This window comes from Morone saxatilis, unplaced genomic scaffold (genome assembly GCF_004916995.1).
Source record: "Morone saxatilis isolate NCDOM2014 unplaced genomic scaffold, NCSU_SB_2.0 Contig22, whole genome shotgun sequence".
Lineage (NCBI taxonomy): Eukaryota > Metazoa > Chordata > Actinopteri > Moronidae > Morone > Morone saxatilis.
Genome location: NW_023339785.1, coordinates 10,088,363 through 10,113,278, shown reverse-complemented (window position 1 = coordinate 10,113,278; position 24,916 = coordinate 10,088,363). Strand labels below are relative to the sequence as shown.

General features: G+C 41.4%; 1 protein-coding gene across 7 annotated transcripts in view; it reads right to left on the bottom strand.

The window, feature by feature from the left end:
• Positions 1–3,991: 3,991 nt before the first annotated feature.
• Positions 3,992–24,916, bottom strand: part of diaph2 (diaphanous-related formin 2) — a 354,389-nt gene continuing 333,464 nt past the window's right edge. For all 7 annotated transcript variants that reach the window (XM_035669470.1, XM_035669472.1, XM_035669476.1 and 4 more), the window contains one exon: positions 3,992–7,902. In XM_035669470.1, coding sequence (XP_035525363.1) covers positions 7,838–7,902 — 65 coding nt within the window. In that variant the 3' untranslated portion in view covers positions 3,992–7,837. The remainder of the gene's footprint in view (positions 7,903–24,916) is intronic.

Here is a 24,916-nt window from a genome sequence, read left to right as displayed (position 1 = left end):
CCCCGGCAGGGCAGAGTGGACAAACATGGTGACAAGTGACTTCCAGTGACTCCAGGGTAGAAAGAAAAAAACAAGATGAAGAGGGCAGATCATTGGTTTGAACGTCTGGGGAGGATGCCTGAGTAAGTAAGTGTACAAGAGAGGAGTTAAGAAATTGTGTCATAGTCAGATGGTCGGAGGAGACATTTAAACACTGAGTAAGGCGAAGAGAAGTAGACAGTATAAATACCGATGCATGGATGCCAATTCATTCTAGTGCTGAAACAATTAATCAATTAGTCAGTCAACACAAAATCAACATTTTTTTCCAAAAATTCCAAATATCTTACCTTATCATACCTTCTCAATTATTAGGATTTTCTGCTTTTACCATTTTAATATATTTGTAAATTAAATTAATTTGCCAAATAAAATAAACAATTATAGACTTTCACTTAAGAGTGGTGGAGAATAACAAGACAATAAGACTCAATAAGACTACAGCAGCGTTTTACATAAATGCTAATCTTAGCATGCTAACATACTTGCAATGATGATGGTAATATGCTGATATATGATTTTTCAGGTAATGTTGCTGAAAATGCTAACATTTGGTAATTAGCACTAAACACAATGTACCATTTCTGTGAGTTGAGCCTGAGTCAGCTTCTGGGCACCATATACCATGGCCACGCACCCAGTAGTTTTACATTACCTGACATTTTACCTCATAGTGGCACTAGAGATCAATTCAGGGATCTTTTATATAGGTAGGCTTCATCTTTGGGGGCCATGAATATCTGTACACAGGAGCGGTCCTAGACCATTTTGTGCCCTAGGCGAGCTTTACTGATAGGCGCCCATCCCACGAGGAAAAAGAACTTCATGTCCAAAGAATTTGGCACATTTATTAAACAAATGATAATTACAAACAATATAACAAGTTATGTGGGCAAAAAGGAATAAAACCTGTTCAATAATAAATATACAAAAGAAATAAACTTGTTGAACATGAAATTTAAAACAGTAGTGCAAAACATCTGAGAACAAAAGTTGCACACTAGAAACAGAATCAAAACAAAAAAATTAAACTAACAATAAAAACATTTTGTGCAAAAAAATTAGTATATCTCCTATATAATGTGACTATATACCAACATAATAATATATAAATCAATATTTTTAAATCACCTCATATTGATAAGTAATATATATATCATTCATCAATTCCACACCAAGCAACCGTCCCCTTTACCCCGGGGAATCTGAACCTATCAACTTCGTTTTATGCGTAACTGCTTGTCTACCGGTCTTGCTTCCGCGCTCCCGTATAGTTGTTCTGGTTTTCTTCTCTCCTTTGTTTTCGTGTTGGTTTTTTGCCGTTTCATCTATGTGGTTTTGTAGCTGTTTAATCCTTGTTGATCCCTTCATTTGGTTCTTGATTTGTTACACACAGCCGACCGACCGACTGCGCATCAGTGTGCGCGCTAGCATGTTGTGACCGTGACGTGTAACAGCTAATACAACAGCTGTACAAAATTTTGGGGCAATCCGTTGTGAACCACTGGTGTACAGATTTGTACATTTGGCCACTGGAAAAGACTAGCGGCAAGGTTAATGCTGTGAGATAGATTCATGGAAATGTTAAATGATTAGTGTGTAGGATTTAGTGGCATCTAGTGGTAAAGTTGCACATTACAGCCATTTGAATACAGCTCAACCTTCCAAGTGTGGCTGTGGTGTGTGAGAAACTAGGGTGACCACGAAATACCCTATTTAGAGCCAGTGTTTCCTTTTTAATTTGGTCCTTCTGGGCTATTGTGGAAAAATGGTGGTTTGATATGGTGGACACGCTCTCAATGTAGATAATAAAAACAAATTCTAAGCTAACAAACTATGATTCCTATTTAGATAAACTACTGAATAAATACCTATGAATACTATATTTAATGTTTGCCGATAGATCCTCCTGAATGGTAAAGCACTGGACCTTTAACATACAGTGTTTGACTGGCATTTTATCTTGAAAACACAGTGAAAACACAGTGAAAACGCAGCGTTTCAGTAGATTATCAGATTACTTGACATACTTTAATACAGACAACACTGAGCTGTTTATGGCACACACACACCTGCAGAACATTAGACAAGAAAATCCTCTCACAGACATATTTATCAAGACACACATTCACCCTGAACACACACATACATGCATTTATCAAACTCATGTTTAAGTGCAAGGTGCTGCTTGAATAAGATTTTTCCTCAAACAGAATTAGCTCAGGTAAGGCGGGAATCGTTACTGTCTGCTTTGTCTCATCTCCATAATGTTTGCATACTCTCAAGTAGGTGGAAATGCAAAATGAAACATAATTATGTTGCGCACCCACTGACAACTGCTCTGTCACCGGGTGCATTAGAAATACAACTGTGTATAGCGTGAAGAAAAGGGGTGGGGACAAAGAGAACTTGTGTGGGCCTGGCTCATCTCTCAGACTCTGACAAGGCTACTTACCTGGAGGTTGTAAAAATAAAAAAACATGATAAAATAAATGAGTAATACCTACCACATACACACAACTGCACCCCTAAGCTCATTAGACAAATACACTGTCCGTATCTCATTCCGAGTTCTACCATCCCAACCAAGACGGATCTCTCACCCCGTACAAAGAGCAATTAAACCAGACCAGCCAAATATAGCATGGGGGGTATAATCTTTCTGAATAACCTGGAAAGTCAAGATGATAAGAAAGCTGCCTTTCTTCATAGCTGCAATGCTGGTTCCTTGTAAGGAACTAGGTTGGCCTCTTTCAGCATGTTTACTTGCCGCCAAGTACAAATTAACCTCCCAAGATCAACAATAAACCTAATTAGAGTTGTGTTCTGCAGCACACATCTCTAAACACAGATCACAGCTTGTTGAGAGATGAATCTCCATCTGTCTGGCTGCACACTGGGAGGAGGAGAGACTCGGAGAAGATCAGTCCCAAGATTCGCAGAATAGAGCTTTGTATGTTTCTGTGTGTACACAGGGAGAGGGTGAGAGAGGCCCTTGTGGCCACGGGGGTTACTCCCCTATGTCACCCTTTATTTTATGATGTCTTGCTGCAGCAGGGGAGTGGGACATGGCACATGCGAGGAGAACATGCGGTTGCATTTGAGCATGTTTGGGGAGGCGGGGGGGTGTAACGTTAAGGAGTTAGGACAGGAACAGCTCTGCCTTGCCATTTGACACTCACTTCTGGGACTCAGGCAGCCAGACAGGGAGGAACACATGGGTGTGGAAACAGGAGAGTCAGTACATCTCACATAGTGAACTGCAGAAACACAGAGTTTAATTTTCCCATGTTCTCTACGCTAAAATAAAATATAGTCTCACATTTTGTTTTCATTTCAAACTTGCCTGTAACAGAAACAGACACAATGCTTGTTTTTTTTTTACTGTCTACAAGAGATGAAATCCACGAAAAATGTTTCCCTGGTTATCATATTAAATCCTTCAGTATCAAATAATAAACAAATTATTGAATTTCTCCATGGTCTTGCCCTCCAACTTAGGCAGGAAAGATTTTTAGTCACAGGGGAGATTTTAAGGTCTGAACAATGATTAAAAGGGGCAATTTTTCTGGATATGTATTTTCTGACTGTGTAGTAATTTCCCTAAGCTGCCATTGGACATGACAGCATTATCACTTTGCCTTTGACACTGTGGAAGATAAAGCAGTGGGGACACCAAGGTCCAAATATGTTGCTTTTATAGGTAGGAGCTGTCCCATTCATCATGTGCTAACACCTAGAGCTCTGTGTAATCCCTGTCCATAAGTCAGCGTGGGGCAGGTATCTTCTGCCCTGCCACAAGGTAAACTGAGGATGTAATTTTAGAGTATCTGGGAAAACAAAAGGTGACAAAGGCTTTAAAAAAAAGGCTTGATAAAGAAATGTTTGAATACTTCTGCCGTGTGAGTAAGTAAATGCATAAGGACACAAACGCCAGAGAAAAAAGACAAAGCATCTTTCAGAAATCAGTTTATATAACAAAGTGGTTATTATTTAGTATCATATTCCATTACATATTCTATTGAAGGACAGTGTGCATAACCATTTTGTTTTTTTCATGTTCTTAAGGATACAAATAAACTTAAAATGTTACAAATATAAACGTTTCTTAAGACAATAAAACATACTCAATGACAACAAGGAAGGTAGGCAGGGATATGGCAGCTTACACATCATGGTCGAACAGGGTTTGTCAACAGTTATGGGCGCTGTTTGTTGATTCAGCCGCAATTGGTCTTTCGCAAATCAATAGTAAGCACTAACAAAGTGGGAAAGAACTGGATATGTGGCAGCTGGAACTATTTACCAAAAGAAATACATTGCAAATAGTTCACTCTGTTAGTGGCAATGTCGTATTCAAACATCTCAAACAACTCTTCCTCTGCTCTGAGGAGAATATCTGGTGAGGTAAAGTGCACAGTCAGTGAGTGTAAGTCACAAACTTTCCTTAATCAAAGCGCTTGCCACCAATCACCACCAAAATGGCACCTTTACAGTTTTGATCAATCTTTCATACCCCTGCCTCCTGATTCTTACAATTACCATAAGCACAAGTCATATCATTAGTTCAGGTTTGTTAGTCACAAGCTAAAAGACAATGGAATGATGGGGCCAAACAGAGAGGCCTGTTTTTCACACTAAAATGGTGGACGAGTTCAGGCTCTTTGACCTGAGACTCTCCTGCTATTTTCTATAAAAACACATCATTCTGGTTATCCTAAAAGATGGATTGGGGAAGAAATACAACAATCACTAACAGGGTTGATGAGGAATGTTGTCATTGTAGAAGTTTCTCTTTTAGATGAAAGTAGCTGCTTTTATTAAGAAACTATGTTTTAAGCCATTGATCTGTTGAAGGGCAAGAAATCTACGTTTTGTGTTGCGTCATTCACAATACTATTGTTCATAGTGATCAACGCTGCAGGAAAAATGTATGATCTGGAACTTCTACAATGGCTAACATAATACAGTAGCTCTTAGCTTACGTTCTACAATGGCATCCAAATAAAAGACATCTTACAAAAGATGTTTTAGATACGAAATAACACGTTTTGTAATCACATCAAAATCTCCTACCTTGAATGACAGTTCTTAATTGGATCAATGTCTATTCAACAATGGTTAAAATATATATTTTTTTAAATCAAGTTTTTATGTCTGTACATTTTTTCTCATACTTTGACAAAAAACTTTTACTCCCTTTGATATACAAAACAAAACAAAAAACAGGACTTTTCCATCATTGCATGGTTAGAACTGCGTTTCCCATATTAAAAAAAAGTTGGCACATATGAAACCAAATCTGGCGTGATTAAATAATAATAATTAAGTCAAATTATTCATAAAGAAATAGACATTTTATTTGTCAGCCACAACCCACTGGTTGTTTTAGCATGAATAATAGCCAATAAGAAGGTGTTGATGGGAAAACTCATATATTCAATATTTTAAACTGGCGCGGCAATGTTGAGGACAAAGACCAAATCGAGATTAGAAAAAGGAAATCACTACCTTCGATGGTCCATCTCTATCTCTGCTGTATACAACACATCCTATACTCCTATCCACGCAGAATCCCTTATGCGGAAACCTCATTCTCTATGCTTTCTCTGTGCGACCACTCGAACCTTATATTCAGAGGAGAATTATTGTCTTCTTAAATATTCAGACTTCTCGGAGCACTGTGGATGCACCTTGAGCCGAGATGATGTGTAAAATTGCATTTTTAGAAGCATGCAAGCTGGGAGAGGAGGCATCATGAAACAGACACATCACAAGCTGCACTGGCAGATTGTTTAAATGAAAAATCTCCATCTATTCAGCCCAGGAGTCAAGCACACTGAATCCTATTTTGCCTGGGTTCCTGTTCCGATTACTGAGCTGGCATGGTGTGCACACACGTACACACACACAGAGGCCCAAACACAAACACACACAGCCTAAAGCAGAGTTATGGTATTACTAAAGAACTCGTGTTTTGGTAAAAGGGTCACTTATGCCATTAGTGCTGGGGAACTGGAGGGCGTTTGGAGACTCACTTGCTAAGACAAGCATCATCTCATCTTCTGTATCCCTTAGTTGATTATTTTTAGGAGCATCTGCTTACAGTTTAGGGCAGTGAGGGGACAGGGCCGCCCTAGGCATGAATATATGAATAAATAGTTTCTGTGAAGAAACTGTGTGACAGTGGGTCCTTACAGAGGAACAAAGCTAACAGCAAAGTTTCAACTATTTTTTACACGAGCACCAAGCAATCAGGTGTTTGTTTCAATGCTGAAAGCTTTATCGAGTGAGCGAGGTTACTGAAAACAGATGTCAAGTATTTAGTTATGACTTCTTGCTTCCCTACTGGAAACAATGTCTTTTTAATAAAATATTACAGTTTGTAGTCCTAAATCCCTTCAATGTTTGAGCCATGGATTCCCTCAGTAGATTTGGGGTATTTTTTCCCCCCCAAAGTTTTTTCTTTTTTTAACATATGAACAATTTGGTTCCATTATATAAAAATATCAGTTGAATCCACATCACACTGTTTTTCCTTGTTTTTCCTACAGACCTCATTTTTATTCATCCATTTTTTTTTTTTTATAATTGGAAAATGCATCAAAAATCTGCTGTGGGAATTCTAAGTGGAGCAAACTTTTCACCATTGGTCTCCAAACAGAACTGACTTCTTTTTAGCGCCTTCATATAAAAAAAAACAAACAACAACACACAGATTAGATTAGTATTAAAAAACGTTGCAACACCTTTGTATAGTCAAGCTTCCCCCACGAAAACCTGTGTGACTGCAGGAAAGGTCAAAGGGTCATGTTAGCTCCACTAGGCAGTTATGTGCATTTAGTAAATGTGTCAGTCTCTCGCGCTAACAGCAAAAGCGATCTTGGGACAGAGATCAGCACCCTGAAGGCATTGGTTAGATATTACACAACTAAAAATAAAAATGCATCCTGTCAAAATTGAGACTACACTCAAGATCCGTGACTCACATGCTGTGAAATATAGGCGCAGACAGGGGCCAGCTCTTGTGGCTCTGCGGGATATGGAATAAAAAAAATTGATTCACGTGGACTCGATGTCGGTTGAAGGAGGGATTGACAGACAAAAACAAACAAAAACATTTTTAAGCCATCACTCCCGCTCCCGTTCAGAGTTTGGTGACTTGTTCAGGCAAACGTCAGCAGGTAGTCACATGCCAACATGGGTGTTGAATCCCTGTCTTCCATTTAAAGGACAGCTGGCCCGCTGCCCCTCTGTTGAATGTACTGTGTGGTATGTTTGTCAGGATGATAAGCATACACTATGGTACAGTCTCTCTTGGCAGAAAGTCTTTTTTTAGCACGCACTGCATGTTAACTGTTGTATTCTGATTACTGTAGTAGAAGGCTTAGACTTGCAATAATCAAAATGGATTTCCAAGCAATGAAAACCTTTCATTTCAAACAGCAGCAGCCTTAAAAACATTATTTCCCCCCCCCTTTTTATAAATCAGACTATCTAGAGAGGACGTGAACATTTAGAGTGATGAGAAAGTATTGAATAAATATGTAAGGCGTCAGACGAACAGCATGAAAAGTGACAAATGTCTGTTTGTGATGTACTGTAGATTCTTCAGCTCTGTGTGGCTTCTTTAGGCATTTTTGTTTCATACTTGGTGCTGTGTGTGTGTGTGTGTGTGTGTGTGTGCGTGCGTGCGTGCCAACAGTGAGGGTGGTCTATCCCTCCTTCAGATGTCTTCCAGGTCACCTCGCAGGCCTCTTTGGCACTTATCTAGCGTTCTTGATGGTAGGCGCGGTGATCATCGAGCTTGGTGATTTTGCTTGTGGCGGGAACGAGACCTTTCCAGGACTGCGCGGCGGTTGTCTGGTCAGAGGAAGAAAAAAGAAGAGAAAAAAAGAAAGAATCAGAAACGGCGAGTGAGACTGAGAAAGAACAAGAAAGTGTTGTTACATTGATCCATACTGGCACACAGGAGCTCAAGTAAATGAAAGACTGTATAGAGAAACTAAGTGAGGCAGAGAAAGGAGACAGAGAGGAGAGAAGAAACAACATGAAGCAAATCCAGGCTGATTGAGAGCAGAGCAGCAGGGGAGGACGGAGAAACAGAAGAAGCTGTTGGAGTTGAGGTGCTTGTGTCTGGTGTCATAGTAACTCCATTCAGCTCCTGATCCAGGCTTCCACTCAAGAGCCCCTCAACTGCTCTCACATCAGATGCAGCATATGCACAGGAGACAAAGTAAATGCACACAAGCAGGCACACACACAAACAGGAAAAACAAGCAGCGGCTTGTAATAAGACTGTATATAGTTCAACACTTACAGAACACTTGTTTGAGTTATACAATCATTCAGAAAGATTCTTTGTGACATGAAAGGGTACAGCATGTAAGGATACCAACCTTTGATTGAACAATTCTACTAAAAAACCCAAAAACGCAGATACAATTAAATCAGAAGTAAAAAATTTATAAAATGAAAAGTTTAAAGTGGCTGCTACAACGCCGTTGGTTTGTGGCACTGAATGGTCAGATAGCGGGGCCAGTATCACTTTGGGTTTTCTCAGTTGCCAGTTCTATGACAGAGTCATACAAACACTGCCTCCCATGCTATCCAACCATGTCTGCCCAGAAATGCCCATGGCATCCGTCGGGCAGCCAGGTGGCAGGTGGGGCTGGACTGAACCAGGAAGCATAGCCATGGAGATGACTGCAGGCACACCCACACAGGACTCCCTGGTGTTTCCAAGCGTGCCGCCACCACTATGCCCATTACTCAGTGCCAGCTGTAGGGTGCCAGGCATCCCGGACTGGGCGTTGTTTAATGGCGCTCTCTCCATCCATCATGTCAGGTAATGAGCTGAGAGTGACTGTGATGGCTAGGAACACATACACAAACATGTACACACACACATACACACACACACACACAGACTCCCACCATCGCAGTAGAGAACAGAGCAGCACTCCTTCAGATTGGATACAAAGCATCATGCAGATGGTGCACAGGAGGAGAGAAAGGGAGAAAGAGGGAGGGAAGGAACAGAAAGGAAGACAGATTGAGATGTTTAAAACAAGGAGATGAAAGGTTCTGTATTCTCTGCTCTGTTTCAGTTAAACGTACGTTCAAATACAGTAAATTATTGTTAAAGCTAACATGTTTGTGCAGTGCGTCCAAAAACGTCATTACCACTTATCCATGCACTGATTGTTACATCCACAGGTGCTTCGGTCTGTAAGCAGGACTTATACAACCTCCCTCCTTTCAAAACAAACTTCAATAGTACACAAAGAAAAAATGGGGACAGAACTGGGAAAAAAGTAGATCATACATAATCTACCCTTGCCAATCATTTGCAAACCCAATTGCTGTAACCTCATTTCTGGGCAAGCAGTCCCCTTTGCCCCTCCGTTTTTCAAAGGAGCATAAAAAACAGATCTGGGAGAATACAGACCCTTTATCTCTAATGGGGTAGGGGGGTCATCTCGGGCTACATCTATTACTGTAAATAGGGTGGGGAAAAGAAGCCAGCAGAAAAGATCAAAGAGAAGACTTTACAAAAAAATACATGAATTAGGAGACAAGTTAAATCATAGAAGACAAAAAACATAACAAAAGACGTAAAAGACTGGAGCAATCCACACACAGATCTATAAAAATTACAACTACTGGGGGTTTGATACTATTTTTTCCAGACAAGTACAACATATAAATTTGATTAACATTATATACCAAATACCCACCATCAAACCAACCTTTTAAAATATTTTTATTGCAATATAACAGTGTATGTGGTTTGTATCAAGTGATGTGATTACAGTAACACACCCAGGGCTCCAGCTCTCCTCACCAGTACAGTGCACTTATAGTTAACCTTGGTATTGATTCAACCTACAGGTTCATTGATACTAATATGAGCCCTGTTCACTAAACAAGAAAACATGCTTTTTGGCGCTGTTATTTGAAAAGGAAGCCATTTTGTATGCTGTGTAAACTGAAAACAATGCAGACCATTAGTGAGTCCACTTGTTGAAGCCCAACAGGAACAATGCCATAAAGCAGGCCGCTTTTGAACGGAATAACAAATAAAATAAAAAAAAACTGCCCTTTTGGGTGTTATTGCATCTTGCCCAACTGCCTGAATACACGGGAAAGCCTTCGTCAAAGACTTCGCAAAAAAAAAAAACTTCCAGCAAAATGCATCTCCCATCAGAGGATCCTTGAGCGGAGAGCTATTGGCTTCTCATAAAGACTTTTCTTTTCCTATCTTCAGGTGCATAAAAGCCCATCCTTTCCCACCCCACATCAATCTATCACAACAATTGAACAAACAGCAGCCATTTCTACTGGGAGAGAAACATTACTACTAGCCTCTACAGAATTGAATTCTTCAAGCACACACACACACACACACACACACACACACACACATACAGACAGAGAGGGAAACAAAGTGAGACTGGGGGGGATAAGAGGAAAAGATCTACACAAAAGACAAACTCTACGGCTTTTTTGGAGCACTGATTGTGGCTCTTTCTACTCGCATTGGTTTTGATGGCTTCTTTACCTGCTTCTCCCAGAGGCGGCATCTTTTCCGAGTTACAGTAGGCGCGACACAGAGGAGCACAAGAACAGGAGAAAGAAATTGACAAAAGAAGAGCAGGTATTCTATGTTACAGCAGGGAGATGTTGGCATACCAGAACTTAATTAAATGCTGGCTGGCAACGTTTCTCAAAATGTTACTAAATGCACCGAGGATTTCACTCAGGGTGGGCAGATGGAGGAGGAAGTCACTGACAAATTCACACACTGTACTATATCTCTTTCTCTCTCACTCACACACACACACACACACACACAGAGAAGGAAATACATTGTTGTTTAAGTGTTCAAGCGGGGCACAGAGAAACAGCACAGTGCATTGCTTTGAGGAAATCACACACACCCTCCCCCCTCTGTTTTTAAAACACACAAGCGTATCCTTGCGTGTATATCATGATGATCCCTGCCACAAGGGAGAGGCTCGGAATAAGACAAGGGTAATAGGAGGAGAGGACGCCAAGATTACTAAACAGCTACAGCATAGGCCTTAAGCCGGTGCAGTCAACTCCAACCTTCTCCTGACTCTTTGGAGGGCCTCCAGTGAGTTGTCATTTCATGTTATGATAGACGATAGTTTCCCCAGTGGATCCCCCAAAAGAGATTAAATATCATAATGACTTTTGTGTTACTGTCGTCTTTTGCTAATTACGTGGAATTACATCATGATAAGGCTCTATGATCCGCAAAAGAAGGAAAAGCTGCCAGTCATCTATCAAACGCTTTCAGCATGGGATACTTTGAGGAATTACTTTTCGTGGCCACTATAAACAGGAAACCTTTTGGAGGGATTATGCTGTGTTAAATATCGTCTGGGCAGAACAAGACTCTGGGCCAAAACCTAAACATGGTACGCACATTCATCAAGGCCACGATAACAAGGTCAGGATCACATAATCACCAATCATGTGTGCAAATAGCAGCAGAAGGCAAACAGGATGTATCATAAAGCAGGACTACAGCTGCATCTATTGTAGAATATCTTTGAAAAAAACCACGTGTTTGCTGTCTTTTGTGCTAAACAAGTGAGCAACAACATGATTTCTCTGACATGTCACTGCCTTTGTCTAATTCTCTCTCCGAGTCGCTGTGCACTTCATATTTTGATGAGATAAAACATAATAAAGGTGATTAAATCTCTGCTCCACATCAACACGTTGTGTTTGCTTCTATGTCGAAGGGGAGAGCGTCTGCAGCACCAGCAACAGCAGCAGCCGCAACCTTCTATCACCTCTTTTCATCTCCTCCACCTCCCTTTCCCCCCTTCCCCTCTGCCAGCCTCCAAGCTACAGAGTAATGGAACTCCCTACACAGAAACAAGATACGGTGTATAAATGGGATGCAGAGGGAGAGAAGCTATTTCTTCCCACTGAAAGTTATGGGCCGGGTATCGCAAAACTACAGTCGTGGCAAACACAGCCCCTCGTTCACTGGTAAGAGTAATCACCCCAAACAAGGAGCAGGGGAGGAGAAAAAATAGTGCTACTGAAGAAAAGATGAGTTCAGTTGTGGAGAGCTGGAAAAAAGAACAGGGGAGAAGGGCCATGGGATGGTGGGTCAAAGAAGAAAGAGTGTCAGTCACCCTTTTTTATCTGATGTTACAAGTCACTCATTGATTTATAAGAAGGAGCTGAAATGTATACAAACCAATGCATGGTAGAAGATCAAAGGATTACAAGTCCAGCATGGTTTCTCTCAGCTACTGCTCTATAAATGCTACGCTCGTTTCTTTTCGTTTTTGTCTCTTTTATTTTTTTTTTACATAAGAATGTCTAGGTTTTCAGAAAAGAGCAGTTTGATTTAATCCAATATCTGCTGTAATTTTATGTCCATATGAATCTAAAAGTAGTTTTTCCTGCTGCAAGAAGACACTGTTTACAGCAGACAATGGCCATCTTTTGCTTCTGGTGACAAAAAATATGATTTTTGTGATAGAGTAAGTAAAAAAACAAACAAACAAGAAGTTGTTAACCCATGTAATGATTGCACTGCAAATTGTATTTTTTAAAATTCTGTTCTTTTGTTTTCCTATTTTTATGTATTTATTTATACAGTTAGAGGCACAGTGTACATTAATAGACTTTTCTGTAAATGTGCCAGTTTGGCACATTAGTTGACTTCATAAATGAAGACCATTTGCTTTTCTTTTAATAATTTTTTATCCAGTGTAATATATTGATATATCCAGTTTTGAACCATTATTGATTTCTTATATGTCCTGAAATAACTTAAATGTAATAAACAGGTTACTTTCAAACACCCCAAACAAGGAACTGTCAACTGTACATGACTGAATAGGTGTGCTTAGCTAGCCAACATGTCTGTCGACAGCCAGCAATCCTCATAGTGAAAACACAACATGTCGTATGGCTGCATTGTATTACAATCTTACAACTGTAATCTCTTCACTTCTCTCTCCTTTTTTAAGAAGTATCACCTAAATAAGGGAGGAGTACAAAAGTCAGGGGATCTAAGAGTGAGGGGGCTACAATCCAGTGCTTGATGTGTTTTGGTGTGTTTTCTCAGGATGCTATAGCAGGCAGAGGCGATCAGAATGGCATGACAAGAGGGAAATGCTTAAGACAGGCCTGGATAAACATGCTGAGGCAAGATACTGAAATTCTCCCACTCTCTGTATTGCTCATACACTGTCTTTCTTTCTGTCTCGCTTTTTCTTTTTCAATTTCCTTCCCCCTGTCCTCTCCTACTTTTCTGATTGTAAGCCCCCCCTTATTACTGACATTACCTCCATGTTAACTACAACAAGTGAGTCACTTGTGATTTCTAAAAGCCCAGCATGCACAGAAAGCAATCTAAAAACGAACAACAAATTTCAACTTGAAATAGACACTAAATCTCACAGTATTCAGATTAGCCGCTCATGTATACAAGTTCACATTCCTGCGTGACAGTTTGTATACAGAATTTGGAGGCAAAGTGAGTTTAACTGACAGTCTGTTGAGATAAACGGTAACGAGGAGGGGTTTGCAGAGAGCAGGGTGGTCATAACATGCAATCGGTTTTGACAGGGCAGGGATGTGGTTAATCTTTCTGCGCTCCTATCACCACTCTATCTCAGCGGGTACTGTGCTGTGCATGCTCATCAATACTGGTGACTGACCCAGATAGTGAATACAGCCATTCTTTCGCCCAACAGCCTCTCACGACTCCCTATCTCCGGATTCCATTTACGTTCCAGACTTTGACGAAAACTGGGCTGTGCACTGTCACTCAAAAAATGGCATGAGGGCTGATTTTCTTGCCATCGCCACTGCCACGGTAACCACTTTTTTCCTCTTATTGCAACTAGCGCCATTTCTCCCCGTAGTGCTCTTATTGTCAGACACACTGTGCATAAATGCAGCCCATTTCTCTGTCATGCTTCCACATTCACATGGCATGTAATGTGGACACATCCACTACCCTGCTGAAAGGAGCTTGGTATCAGAGTAATGCCTCCTGACTGCTTGGTAGAAAATATGTTTACCTGCACATGTTCATATACAAATGCTTATTTTTAGAGGGAAGAAAGGTAATAGTTTATCTCCTCAGTAGGTAAGCTTTGACAGGTCTCTACCAGGGACAAAACAGCAGGAGAGAAAGAAAAAGAGGTTTTACGTGTGTTTGTGCATGTAAAATTTGTGTGCACCATATGCACTTTAAGCTCTGTGTGAATCTGTGTGTGTGGTAATCTCAAAAAAATCCATCGTCCTCTTTGAAGCTTGGCTAAGATTTGTTACATTTGTGATTGAAAACAACAAGCCTGACAGACTACAGGTACCACAGATTCCTCGTTGGGCCCCTCAGGTTCAGAAATCTCCTTAAAATATCTCTGCTGGACATGATTCTTCAGTCACGGAACAATGCCTCTTGGCATTCTGGGATGCTGCGGAGGCACACACAGCCCAAATGAACAGTTATATGAAAACACTTTTGCGATCGATCAGTGCCTGAGGCAAAACTCCCATTCATGATTGTCCTCTCAGCAGTCAAGTTTCAGGAGGCAGGCTTCAACCTAAGTATAACCATGAAAGAAAACAAATATCCTCCAGAGTAAATTCCTGAAACTGCTAAACATTGCCCACCTGTTTGCCTGCAGTTTGAGTTTACTTTACTTTGACATTATCTCCCTACTTTGGCACAACACGGAAGTATACATTGTAGTTTAGAAGCCTGGTGGTATAGGATTTGCAGTACACTATGTGCAGTACAGGGAGCAGGAGCATTTCACTCTAGGGCTGCGACTTACAGTTTTTTTCATAATCATTGAATCTGTCGATTATTTTCTCAATTAATTGTTTAAGAGTCCACGGTGAGATCATAAAATGTCTTATTTTGTCTGACCAACCGTAAAGCCATCCCTTAAAATATTCCATTTACAATATTTTAAGACCAAGAAAAGAACCAAATTCTCATGTTTGACCTAATAATTGGTATTTTAAAGAGTTGAAGATAACGTTTTCTTTCAATCAACTAATCATTGCTCTAATTTACTCCTCACTTTGCTCAAGTTGACTTCATGCATAAAGGGCTACGTGCAGTGTCAGAATATGTACACTAGACTGAAGTTTTTGATTTGGGGCTTCACCAGCAGCCCGCGACTATGACCACAAGGCATGCCGGAACCATGGAGAGCACAGATGGGGCCTGTAGCAGAGGCCTGTGTTTCACAGGCCTGAGCCAGGAGAGAGAGTAATCCATCAGGCCAAGGCACTCTGCTGCCTAGGGGGGCCAGTCACTGACCCTATAAGACTGATTGGGCCTCTGTGGGAGGCCAGACCCCCTGACTACATGGACATCAGTGCCTGGCTTGCTCCACTGAGGCTGGATCTGAACTGGACCGAGCCAAAGCAGTGACCTGCTTCCATTTGGATTCTGTGAAGGGAGCTATCTAGATCACAGATAACATTCTGCAAAAACATGTGTGGAAAATACAGTTGAAACTTTAATATTTTACATCTGAACTAAAACAAATTTAGCAAACAACACTTCCTACATATATTAAAAATAGGTCATCCCTCTATCATAACAAATTTATAACCCCTGTGCATATATGCAGGCTCATATCAACCCTGAAACTGACATTACTATATTTACAAGGTGCTGTAATTAATACAATGTAAAACTTCAGATGAAGTGATAGGAATCTAATTATTTCATCTAACGGTTTTCTGAGCCAACGAGGTCAGAGACAGTATCAGCCAGACGACCGTTGGTACCTGCGGCAGCCAAGGCAGGCCACATGATTGACAGGTGAACGAGTAAACAGAGAGATAGTTAGACAAATGGAAGCTAAGATATAGTTTGACAGACAGATGGGAGCGTAAATGGATGGTTTGGCAGCATGATAAGGTAAATAGGCTGATGGATCACCAAACAAATGTGGGAGGAGGAAGGAAGAAAATAAAAGAGAAGAAAAGAAAAGAATGCCTGCCTGCAGACAACAAAAGATAGGAAGCCAGATAGCCTGATAAACACAGATGGATTGTGTTGATACACGGGAAGGTGGGGCAAGATCGATAGATTGTTTTATTCTATTTGCTTGGCAAACTGGAGATTTGATGTGGCTGGTATCAAGGCGATCTGTTTCTGATGACGCCAGGCGTGACTGTTACAGATGGCAAGATAGTGACACATCTCAATCTTTGGCTAGCGTCAGTGCTACTCTCTCAGCTGTAGTGCTAGCACCCCCTTCAGCTCTGGCACTTCCGACTGCTGTCAAAAACGCACATGTGCGTAATGTATCATTTCCTATAAATCCATACCCCCCCCCAATACAGGTTTTTACATCGGTTGGGGGTCTAAATTAGTGAGTGAGAATCGCAAGTTGAGGTATGGGTACCATGAGGTGTTAACCCTTGACACTGGCAAAGATCTGTAGCTTGGAGAGGAATCAGGACTGGGTGTCTCAAAATGGAGAAAGGGTTGGATTCTTAGCTTCTACTCAGATTTGAGAAAAACAAAATGGATGCCCTGACAACCCGACACCTCATTACTGCTGCTTGCATTTATCATGTCAAAATGGAAGACAAGGGTATGTGAAGTTTAGAGGCAAGGGCTCTCCTAGTTAGAAAGGTGGCTTTTCTCTGTGGCTGCTTGAGGGACATGGGGGTGCACTGCAACAGCCTTGATGAGTGTTGCAGGGCTTATAATAGACAGAAAAGGCCTAGAAAGCATGCCCTTTAGAGGTGCAGCATCTCTCACTGTCTGACAGCTTACAGGGCCTAGGCTCCACAATGACACCTTCACAGTGCGCTCAAGATGACACACAAACACACGCTCACAGGTGCATAATGCTCAGACACATATTCTCAGAAACACAAATAAGTTTGGCAGCACACGCGCACAATTACACACAAACATACATAAACACATGCAGACTCACGGTCTCACACACACACATATACACTAATTCGATGTGGAGATAATACTTGACAAGCTGAATCTCAGCATCATGCCGACAGTATTAATACTTATAAAACAAGCCAGGCTATAAAAACATCCGGCATTCACTCCAAGAAGGGGTTATGGAAACAAACATCTGTTTGTGCCATGTTAAAGGAAGCAGTACATCTCCTTCACTGTAAACAAAAATATAGCTAAAGCCCTATCTCTAGGAATAGGGTTGGATTTCTGTCAACATCACATCGTAGGTGCAGTATGAGTGTCAATCCAAGTACACAAGGGAAGGGCACTGCCCATCACTCTCTTTTAAAATATCCTTTGCCATTACTATTACACTGTCATACACAGCATTTTAGTGTTGAATCGATTAGTTGATAAAGTCGATCAACAGAAAATGAATCATCAAACCATTCTGACAAATAATTTGCCAAACATTTGATGTTTTCAGCTTCTCAAATGTGAAGACATTTGTGAGCAGTGCTCCGTTTAATATAATTGCAAACTGAATATCTGGTCTGTGTAGGAGTGTTACTCTGATCAAATGAACAATTATAAAGTGTCAGTTTGGGCTCTAGGAACTTACGATGGACATTTTCCCCTTTTTTCTGGCATATCATAGACAAAACAATTCATCTAAATAAAAACAAAATAGTAATCAATACAAAAAATAAGTGTTAGCTGCAATCCCTATGTATTAAATAGTAAAATAATCATCTGCCATTTCTGCAACTGTTTCTCACTAACATGCTGTACTTTAATACATACACTGATTAACACTCAACACATTATATAATCTTTTTACAGTTACTCCTTCAGATTATGATGTAGAAGTCAAAAATATAGATTGGGCAGTTTACTTTTTTAAGATTGATAGCTCAGTTCAATAATGACCTCAAAAAATAAAATCTTAGACAGCTGCTACAAGTTTTGCAGCAACAATCCAAGCCGCCATCCAATCTCAGGATTCTCTAGGACCCCTCACCACTGATGCCTTACCCAACTTAATAAAACATGGTGTTGTGAGTTATTTATTTATTAATTCCCTTTTTGATGTGTCCCAGCGTGCAGTGAGAGTGGTGGTGGAGATCACAGAAGGCTTTGCAGGCGAGCAGCCTTGCTCTTTCCTCCATGCCATCACCATCAGACCCATTTGGCCATGTGAAGATGCTCCCCTCTGTTCACATGGGGGGTTGCAGGGTGGGTGTGCTTCCAGAAAGACTTTTCACTTTCTCTTTTAATATAAATCATTCATACATGAGAGATGCTCCCTCATGTACACAAAACACCACAACCCTCCCTGTGATGGGCTACACTTTGCTACCTTCATGTTTTTGCTTGTGCCTCGCCTGTGTGCCTGTCAACGTGAGTTTTTGTGTACAAGACTTAAAGTAGAGGTGGTGGACGCAGAACTTATACGTGTACTGTCAAAAGTACAGCAGAAATGTAACTTCTTGTAACTTCTAAATCAAATTATTGCAAACTTCTTTTGAAATTCACCATCACTTACTGAAAACCATCATAATCATGTCAGCTTCTTTTTATAGGAATTATTGTCCTTCTCACAGGAAATGTATTACAGGCAGCAAAAGGTGAAAAAGGCTTTAAGAGAAATACAGCAATTTATTCACCTTTCTAAACAGGTTGTAGATGTGTCTGTGCTGTGACTGATAACCTCACTCACAGTTGTGTGGAGTAAACACTAATTAATCTGTCTTTCTTTACACACATCTGACAGTCACTGTCTATCAGAGCTCCATTATGTCCACAATTTGAACGGAACATGTGGGTGTGTTTCTGCATCCATGCATCTGCATTCATGAATATACATCATGTGTGTTTGTGCACATGTGCTAGTGTCTAAGGGAGGTTGTGCTGTTGGGTTTGTTGTTTTTTTTTAACCGCCTGCAGGTTGACTACACATACCCAGTGACCAGACATCTCAAGCGACAATGGATTCCGTGTGAATGAAAAATGTATCTGTCCCCTTCACTTATTCATCAAGGAGGAAGATTTTTCTGCAGGGATGCCCTCTAGAGATGTGGCGCTCACATGCCAGGCGGCCCGCCGCCACTTTACCCACAAGGTTTTCAATAAAACAAGCAAACAACACAATTCCAACACCTATAAATAAGTGATTGTTCCTGAATAAAGTGCTGTACACAGAGCCCCTCACTGAGGCCACTCATCACAATTTAATGGAGCCTTGTACCGGCCAAAGTTATTTCTCTCCCTCTTTCCTTCCTATCTTTCTCTATCTTTGAGCAGAGTGAGGGAACAATGGAGGTAGCTGAAACAGGAAAAGCAGAGGCGCATTCAAATCATCATCATGCCATCACCTGGCTCAACACTGGTTAAGATACAGCACTATCTGTTTCATGATTTATGAGGCTATCAACATACACTTTCCTCCCCCCTCTTCCTCTTTCTTTCTCTCTCTCTCTGTCTCATCCCTCTTAAGCACACACAAGAAAACACAAACACTTACACGCGAACACACACAAACTCCTTGAGTTTCCTTCCAAGTTATTTTCTCTCTTGGAGACAGGTTGTTCACAGCAGTTTGAACATTCAGAGCGGTGGCTCGCCAGATGCTTGGGCGTCTGTCAATGTGGTGCTATTGTTAGCTAGTTTTTGATAAGATTTACATGGCAGAAAAGCCATCAAATAAGATATACTACTGAGAATATGAGAAGGGATCACACCTAATCCGCACACCTGCGTCTTGGCAGTGCTAAGTCTTTTTTCCATCCAGACCAACGCACACGCTTGCAGACACATGCAACCACCCACCCACACTCACACAATCAAGACTGCAAACTTAGTGCGAAAATCTGGGAGTTACACAGCAGCTTGAGTCTGATTTAGATGTGGGTTTTCCCGGGGCTCAAAGGCTCACGATTACCATACTTGTTCAAAAACACACATATAGCACACGATGCACGCACACACAGTAGCATTACACTGCAAGTTCTCTCATATCTTGTCTTATGGTCCTTTTCCACTACAGGACTTGTCTAAAAATTGTCCTGCAAAATAATGTATAATATAAAGTGGTTGCCTTTAATAATACTGGTCTAAAATGCCTAATTTTATTGTTCTTGAGGTGAAATTTAAATGTGGGCATGAATGCACTGAATTAACTTTTAGTTTTATTTCATAGGGTCCTTTCATTTCTGCTACTATTTGGCTCAAAAGGACTATTATAGACACACACACATACACACACGGTGCACATCAAACCTGTGCTGATTAGAAAAGAACTGGGTCGCTTGTGCCGCGGCTAGTGACACTTTCTGCTCTGGCCCTATAAGCCCCTCAGTTACCCAGAATCCCTTGGCATCCATGTCAGAGCCAGGGCCTGCGGCAACACACCTGTGTCCACACTTCTTCACTGGGATCAATTAGCATTAAAGTTTCAGAGCTGCTCTCCCACTGTGTGGACATAGTGTACACTGGAGGGGTACAGCCTGAGAACAGCCACAGAAAGAGACTGACAGAGACGTGGAGAGGGAGATAGATTTGTAGACACACACCCGAGCAGTCAGAAGGACACATATACTATAACTTCTTTGCCCTTAACCCTATACTAGCTGCATTTCTGGGTCCAGTTTCAGGGTTCTGGTTGTTTTTCATGCAGAAGTACAACACACATTCACACACACACATACTCTATCTCATATTCTGTCGAAGCCAACACAAGCACGTCCACGAGGACATAAGCATGCGGCATGTATTCTGCTGTGGCTGTACCTGTATTAACCGCCGGCTGCTTTTACTTATCACTCTTCGTCCCCCGTTTCACTGATTTGATCTCTACGCGGCTTTGCAAATGCTTCCTTTTCACACACTTAAGCTTATGTGACTTTATTGTGTGTATCTGTACTTTCTTGTTGTTTTTATTATTATTTATATGTGCATTCTGGTTCTCTGGATCTGCATATTAAATAAAGAAACACGACTATCAGTTTTGCCCCCGGCATTCAAATGAATCTGTGAGAGAAACTCTTCTAGACCTTTCGTTATTCCTCTCACAGAAGAACAACTTTTTTTTTTTTACATTATCAAATTCTTTTTGGCAGCTTTTCAAGTCTTACAAACACGACTGGATTCTAAAGAGGTCATCTGTTTCAACTTCAAGTATATGTCTTTGAATTTCTGCCTCATCCTCCCACAGGCAAATGTTTTTTTTAAGGTTATTGTTGTTTTTTAACTATTACTCTTCCAAAGTTCAGCAAGTGGCTCTAATGCTATCCTCTCAGATAAGCAACAGTTATATCAGTGCTTCCATCCTCCCTGTTACGTGAAGCATAGCATATCACATAGCTAGACACCAGCCAACAGTTAGTCAACAGGTAGGCAGTAGCATTTGTTTTGAAGAGACTGTAAAATCCTGGGGGCTTTCCCACCGCAGGGTTAGTATGGATGTGTTTTGTCTGCGTGTCCCCACCAATGTGTATATCTGTGTGTGTGTGTGTGTGTGGCATAGAAGAAAAAGAGCACAGAGGGCAGCTGTACCTGTGCTGCCTTGTGGTTGTCTCTTGACAGTGCCCTTCACATCACAGCATGGGCCTGGATGTTGGATCTGACAGAAGTGACCTCCATGCCACATCACCCTCACAAGACACACAAACAAATGCCTACACACAAACGGACGTGCACCAAACCCAGACAGACATCTACACACACACACACACACCTGGTAATTGGCTGGCACATATGAAGACACAAAACTGATTCAGACGAGACAAGGTGGTGCACACAAGACAAAAAAATATCCATTAAGGTTTACATAAATACTGTACATTCTAACATATTCACACTGTGCACAACCACAAACTGCATACCACACTACCCCCTCTGGGCTACTTAGCCACCCAGCCCCCCTGTCAGACAGCTGCCAATAGGGATTCTAGTGGAGCGGCAGCTAGACAGCATGGGTAAACAAAAAGGGGCTGAAAAAAGAGCCTAAATCAAAGACAAAGTGGGGACTGAGTTATTCTCCCTGAGAAGGAAATCATTTGCTGAAGCATTTTTTGTGCGGGTGTGGGGGGTGGGAGGGTGCTTTTGACACATATGTAGTTATGGGGAGGTGGGTTGAAGAGTGTTGGGTTTGGTGGTACACTTTGACTTAAATATTTAAAATGTCAAGCCGTTTGTTCTTTACAATGCTGCTACTTCCAGAGAATTGTTGGCTAATCAGAACTGGCGTTGCATGTGTCAAACAGAAAGCAGTAATTGATGGGATTCAGAGCAGGCACAATCCAGTGTGATTGATAGGGAGTGGAGGAAGCACTGAGACTTGCATTTTTCTCCCTCTGTAAATAATAAACAATATATGTCACTTATGCTGCTGTGTGGAATTTAGTAGAATGATTACTTTATTCGCCATCTCTTCCCTAAACTCTTCAATCAATAATGTGCTAACATAGCCACCTTCTGCAACTGATTAGCCTTATCTTAATCCTCATAAACACAATGTCATTACAAGTAAATCCATTTCCTCAGCACTCTTTCCACCAGCGACATATTTTCTTGGCCTCCCCTAGGCCTAATTGAAATTAAGTTAGGTGACCTTTGGGGTGCCTATAGGGGCCTGCTTGTTCCACTAGCCCCTTACTATATTTCATTTGCTAGAACCTCGTAAATCAGCCTGTTGAACTGGGCCACAATGATGGTCTCGACCTTTCTCATGACATTTCCAAATGGCCACATCCTCTACCTAGGATCATGGCACCATGAAAGGCACCCAGCCATAGTATATGAAGATGAGAATGAGTCCACTACAACAAGCATATGGGAGCAAATGAAGCGGTGGCATTGGAAAATGGAACTGGAGACTGGCATTGATAGTCAAAAGTGCTGTTATGTGTTCACAGCTTCGCAAGAGAAAGTTTCTCACTGAAAGCACGCTGCATTCCTTGCATACTGTGAGCATGTAAAAATTGATTTTGACTTTGAGAATACTCAATCAAACATTTACAATACACACTTGAGCGCTGTGTAAAAAAGGCTTCAGATTTGCCAAGGACATCATCTAAAATACTGTTTGTGGAAAGAAAAAAGCCTTATCATTCAGGCCAGGTGGGTTTACATGTTCTTCACTGTAGCATCCTTTAAACAAGATCCTCATTGTATGCAAATCTACAGTGACAACAGCATAAAGTAGCTTTCCCTCCTGTGTTGCTGGGCATGTACTATGTATAGTCTGTTGAAGAAATCCTGTGTGTGTATGTGTGTGTGTGTACTGCAGGGAGAGAAGTAAAGGTCCACTTGTGACAAGCCTAGTGGGAATAGGAACATCTGGTGGACCGGCTGCTCCTCTGGTTAACATGCTCCTCCTCAGTGGCCCTGGACGACACACACACCCAGGTACCACATGCACACACATGCAGATCAGCACACATACATACGGATACAAATAAAGTAACGTGCATGTACACGTGGGTACAAACACATGCCCTATCTCCTTTCCTGGCAACTCTTGTCATATACCTTTAATGTAAATCCACATTTGGTTAATGTCATGTAAATAACAGTCCAGCATGTCAATAGACCCGACACCATTATCACACTGGAGAGAGATATAAATAGAGGGACTATCATTCATGAAATGCTGCTAAAGAGCAACTATGTCCAATTTGCACCAGATGCTCTTCAGAGCCGAATTAAGCCTGCATTATTGCTGGTGGAAAATGTCATGTTATTGGCAAGGTGAACCCTCTCCACTCCAACCCCTGTTCTTGATGTAGCTTTGGATGGATTTGTGCTGGTTCACTCCTATATCCACCCTGTAATCGACTAAATACAGAGCCATGCCTTATTTTACCTTTATCACAAATGCTTGTTCTTGAAGTAATTGCTCATAAGAGCATTAGTGAAACATCATCCCTGCTGAACTGGATGGAACACGGCTTCAATTAACACTTCCTTTACCTTCGCTAACTAAGTAATGTTATAGGCAGAGGTCATATTACCGCTGAGTGTATAGTCGGGTAACGGGAGACGACAGGAGGAGTGGGTCGCCATTCTTTCATGAGAGGTTGAGTTACTTGATAGAAGTGGCAGCAGTCTTACTAGAATGATTGCTCACTGCCTCCAGGCCTGACATTTGGCGCCCTAGGCAAGATTTTGGACTAATAACTCCAACCTCCCTTCACTGCCTTCCTTCTCTCGCTCTCTCCCCCACACACACCCATTTGTTCTATGTCTGTGAGGACCAAAATTGCATTTTGGCGTCAAATGTTCCATTTCCAACCGGAACATTCTCGTAGCTCTAAACCTAAACCCTCCCCTTATAAAATAACCATCATTAACTTGGTAGATGTTGGATGTCCTAATTTTTTCCTACTTGTACTATGAGGGTATTTGGTCCCCATAATAATAGTAAGAGTGCACGGACATAAACACACACACCTAATCTCCAGCTTTTCTGCAGGCTGCAGCCAGGTCTCACCGGAGAATTGGTGGGAGGAGGGTGTGTGTGTGTGTGTGTGTGACGGAAGCAGACTACACTTCCTGAATGACCCTGCCAGCCTGAGGAACACTCAGCTGGTCTCCTGCCAGAGCCTCAGCACCCTTCCCTCACCAATCTATGTAATGGTCGTGCTAATGACGGTAAAGCAGCCAGTACCTCAGAGAGCAGTAATTTAGACACTGCTAACACTGTCGCCAGTGTAGTCATTCCATGGCGATGATATGCTCCTGATATCAGCCACTCCAGCACCCAGTGGTTTCTCTGTAGCGGCATGACAAATGTAGATAAAAGAGCATGTGCATACATACACTTTCACTAACTCAGATGAAAAAAAAAAAAACTTGGAATCTGAACAGAAAATACCACTCAAGACTTATTGTAAGTGTTTACTTTCTCAGCTG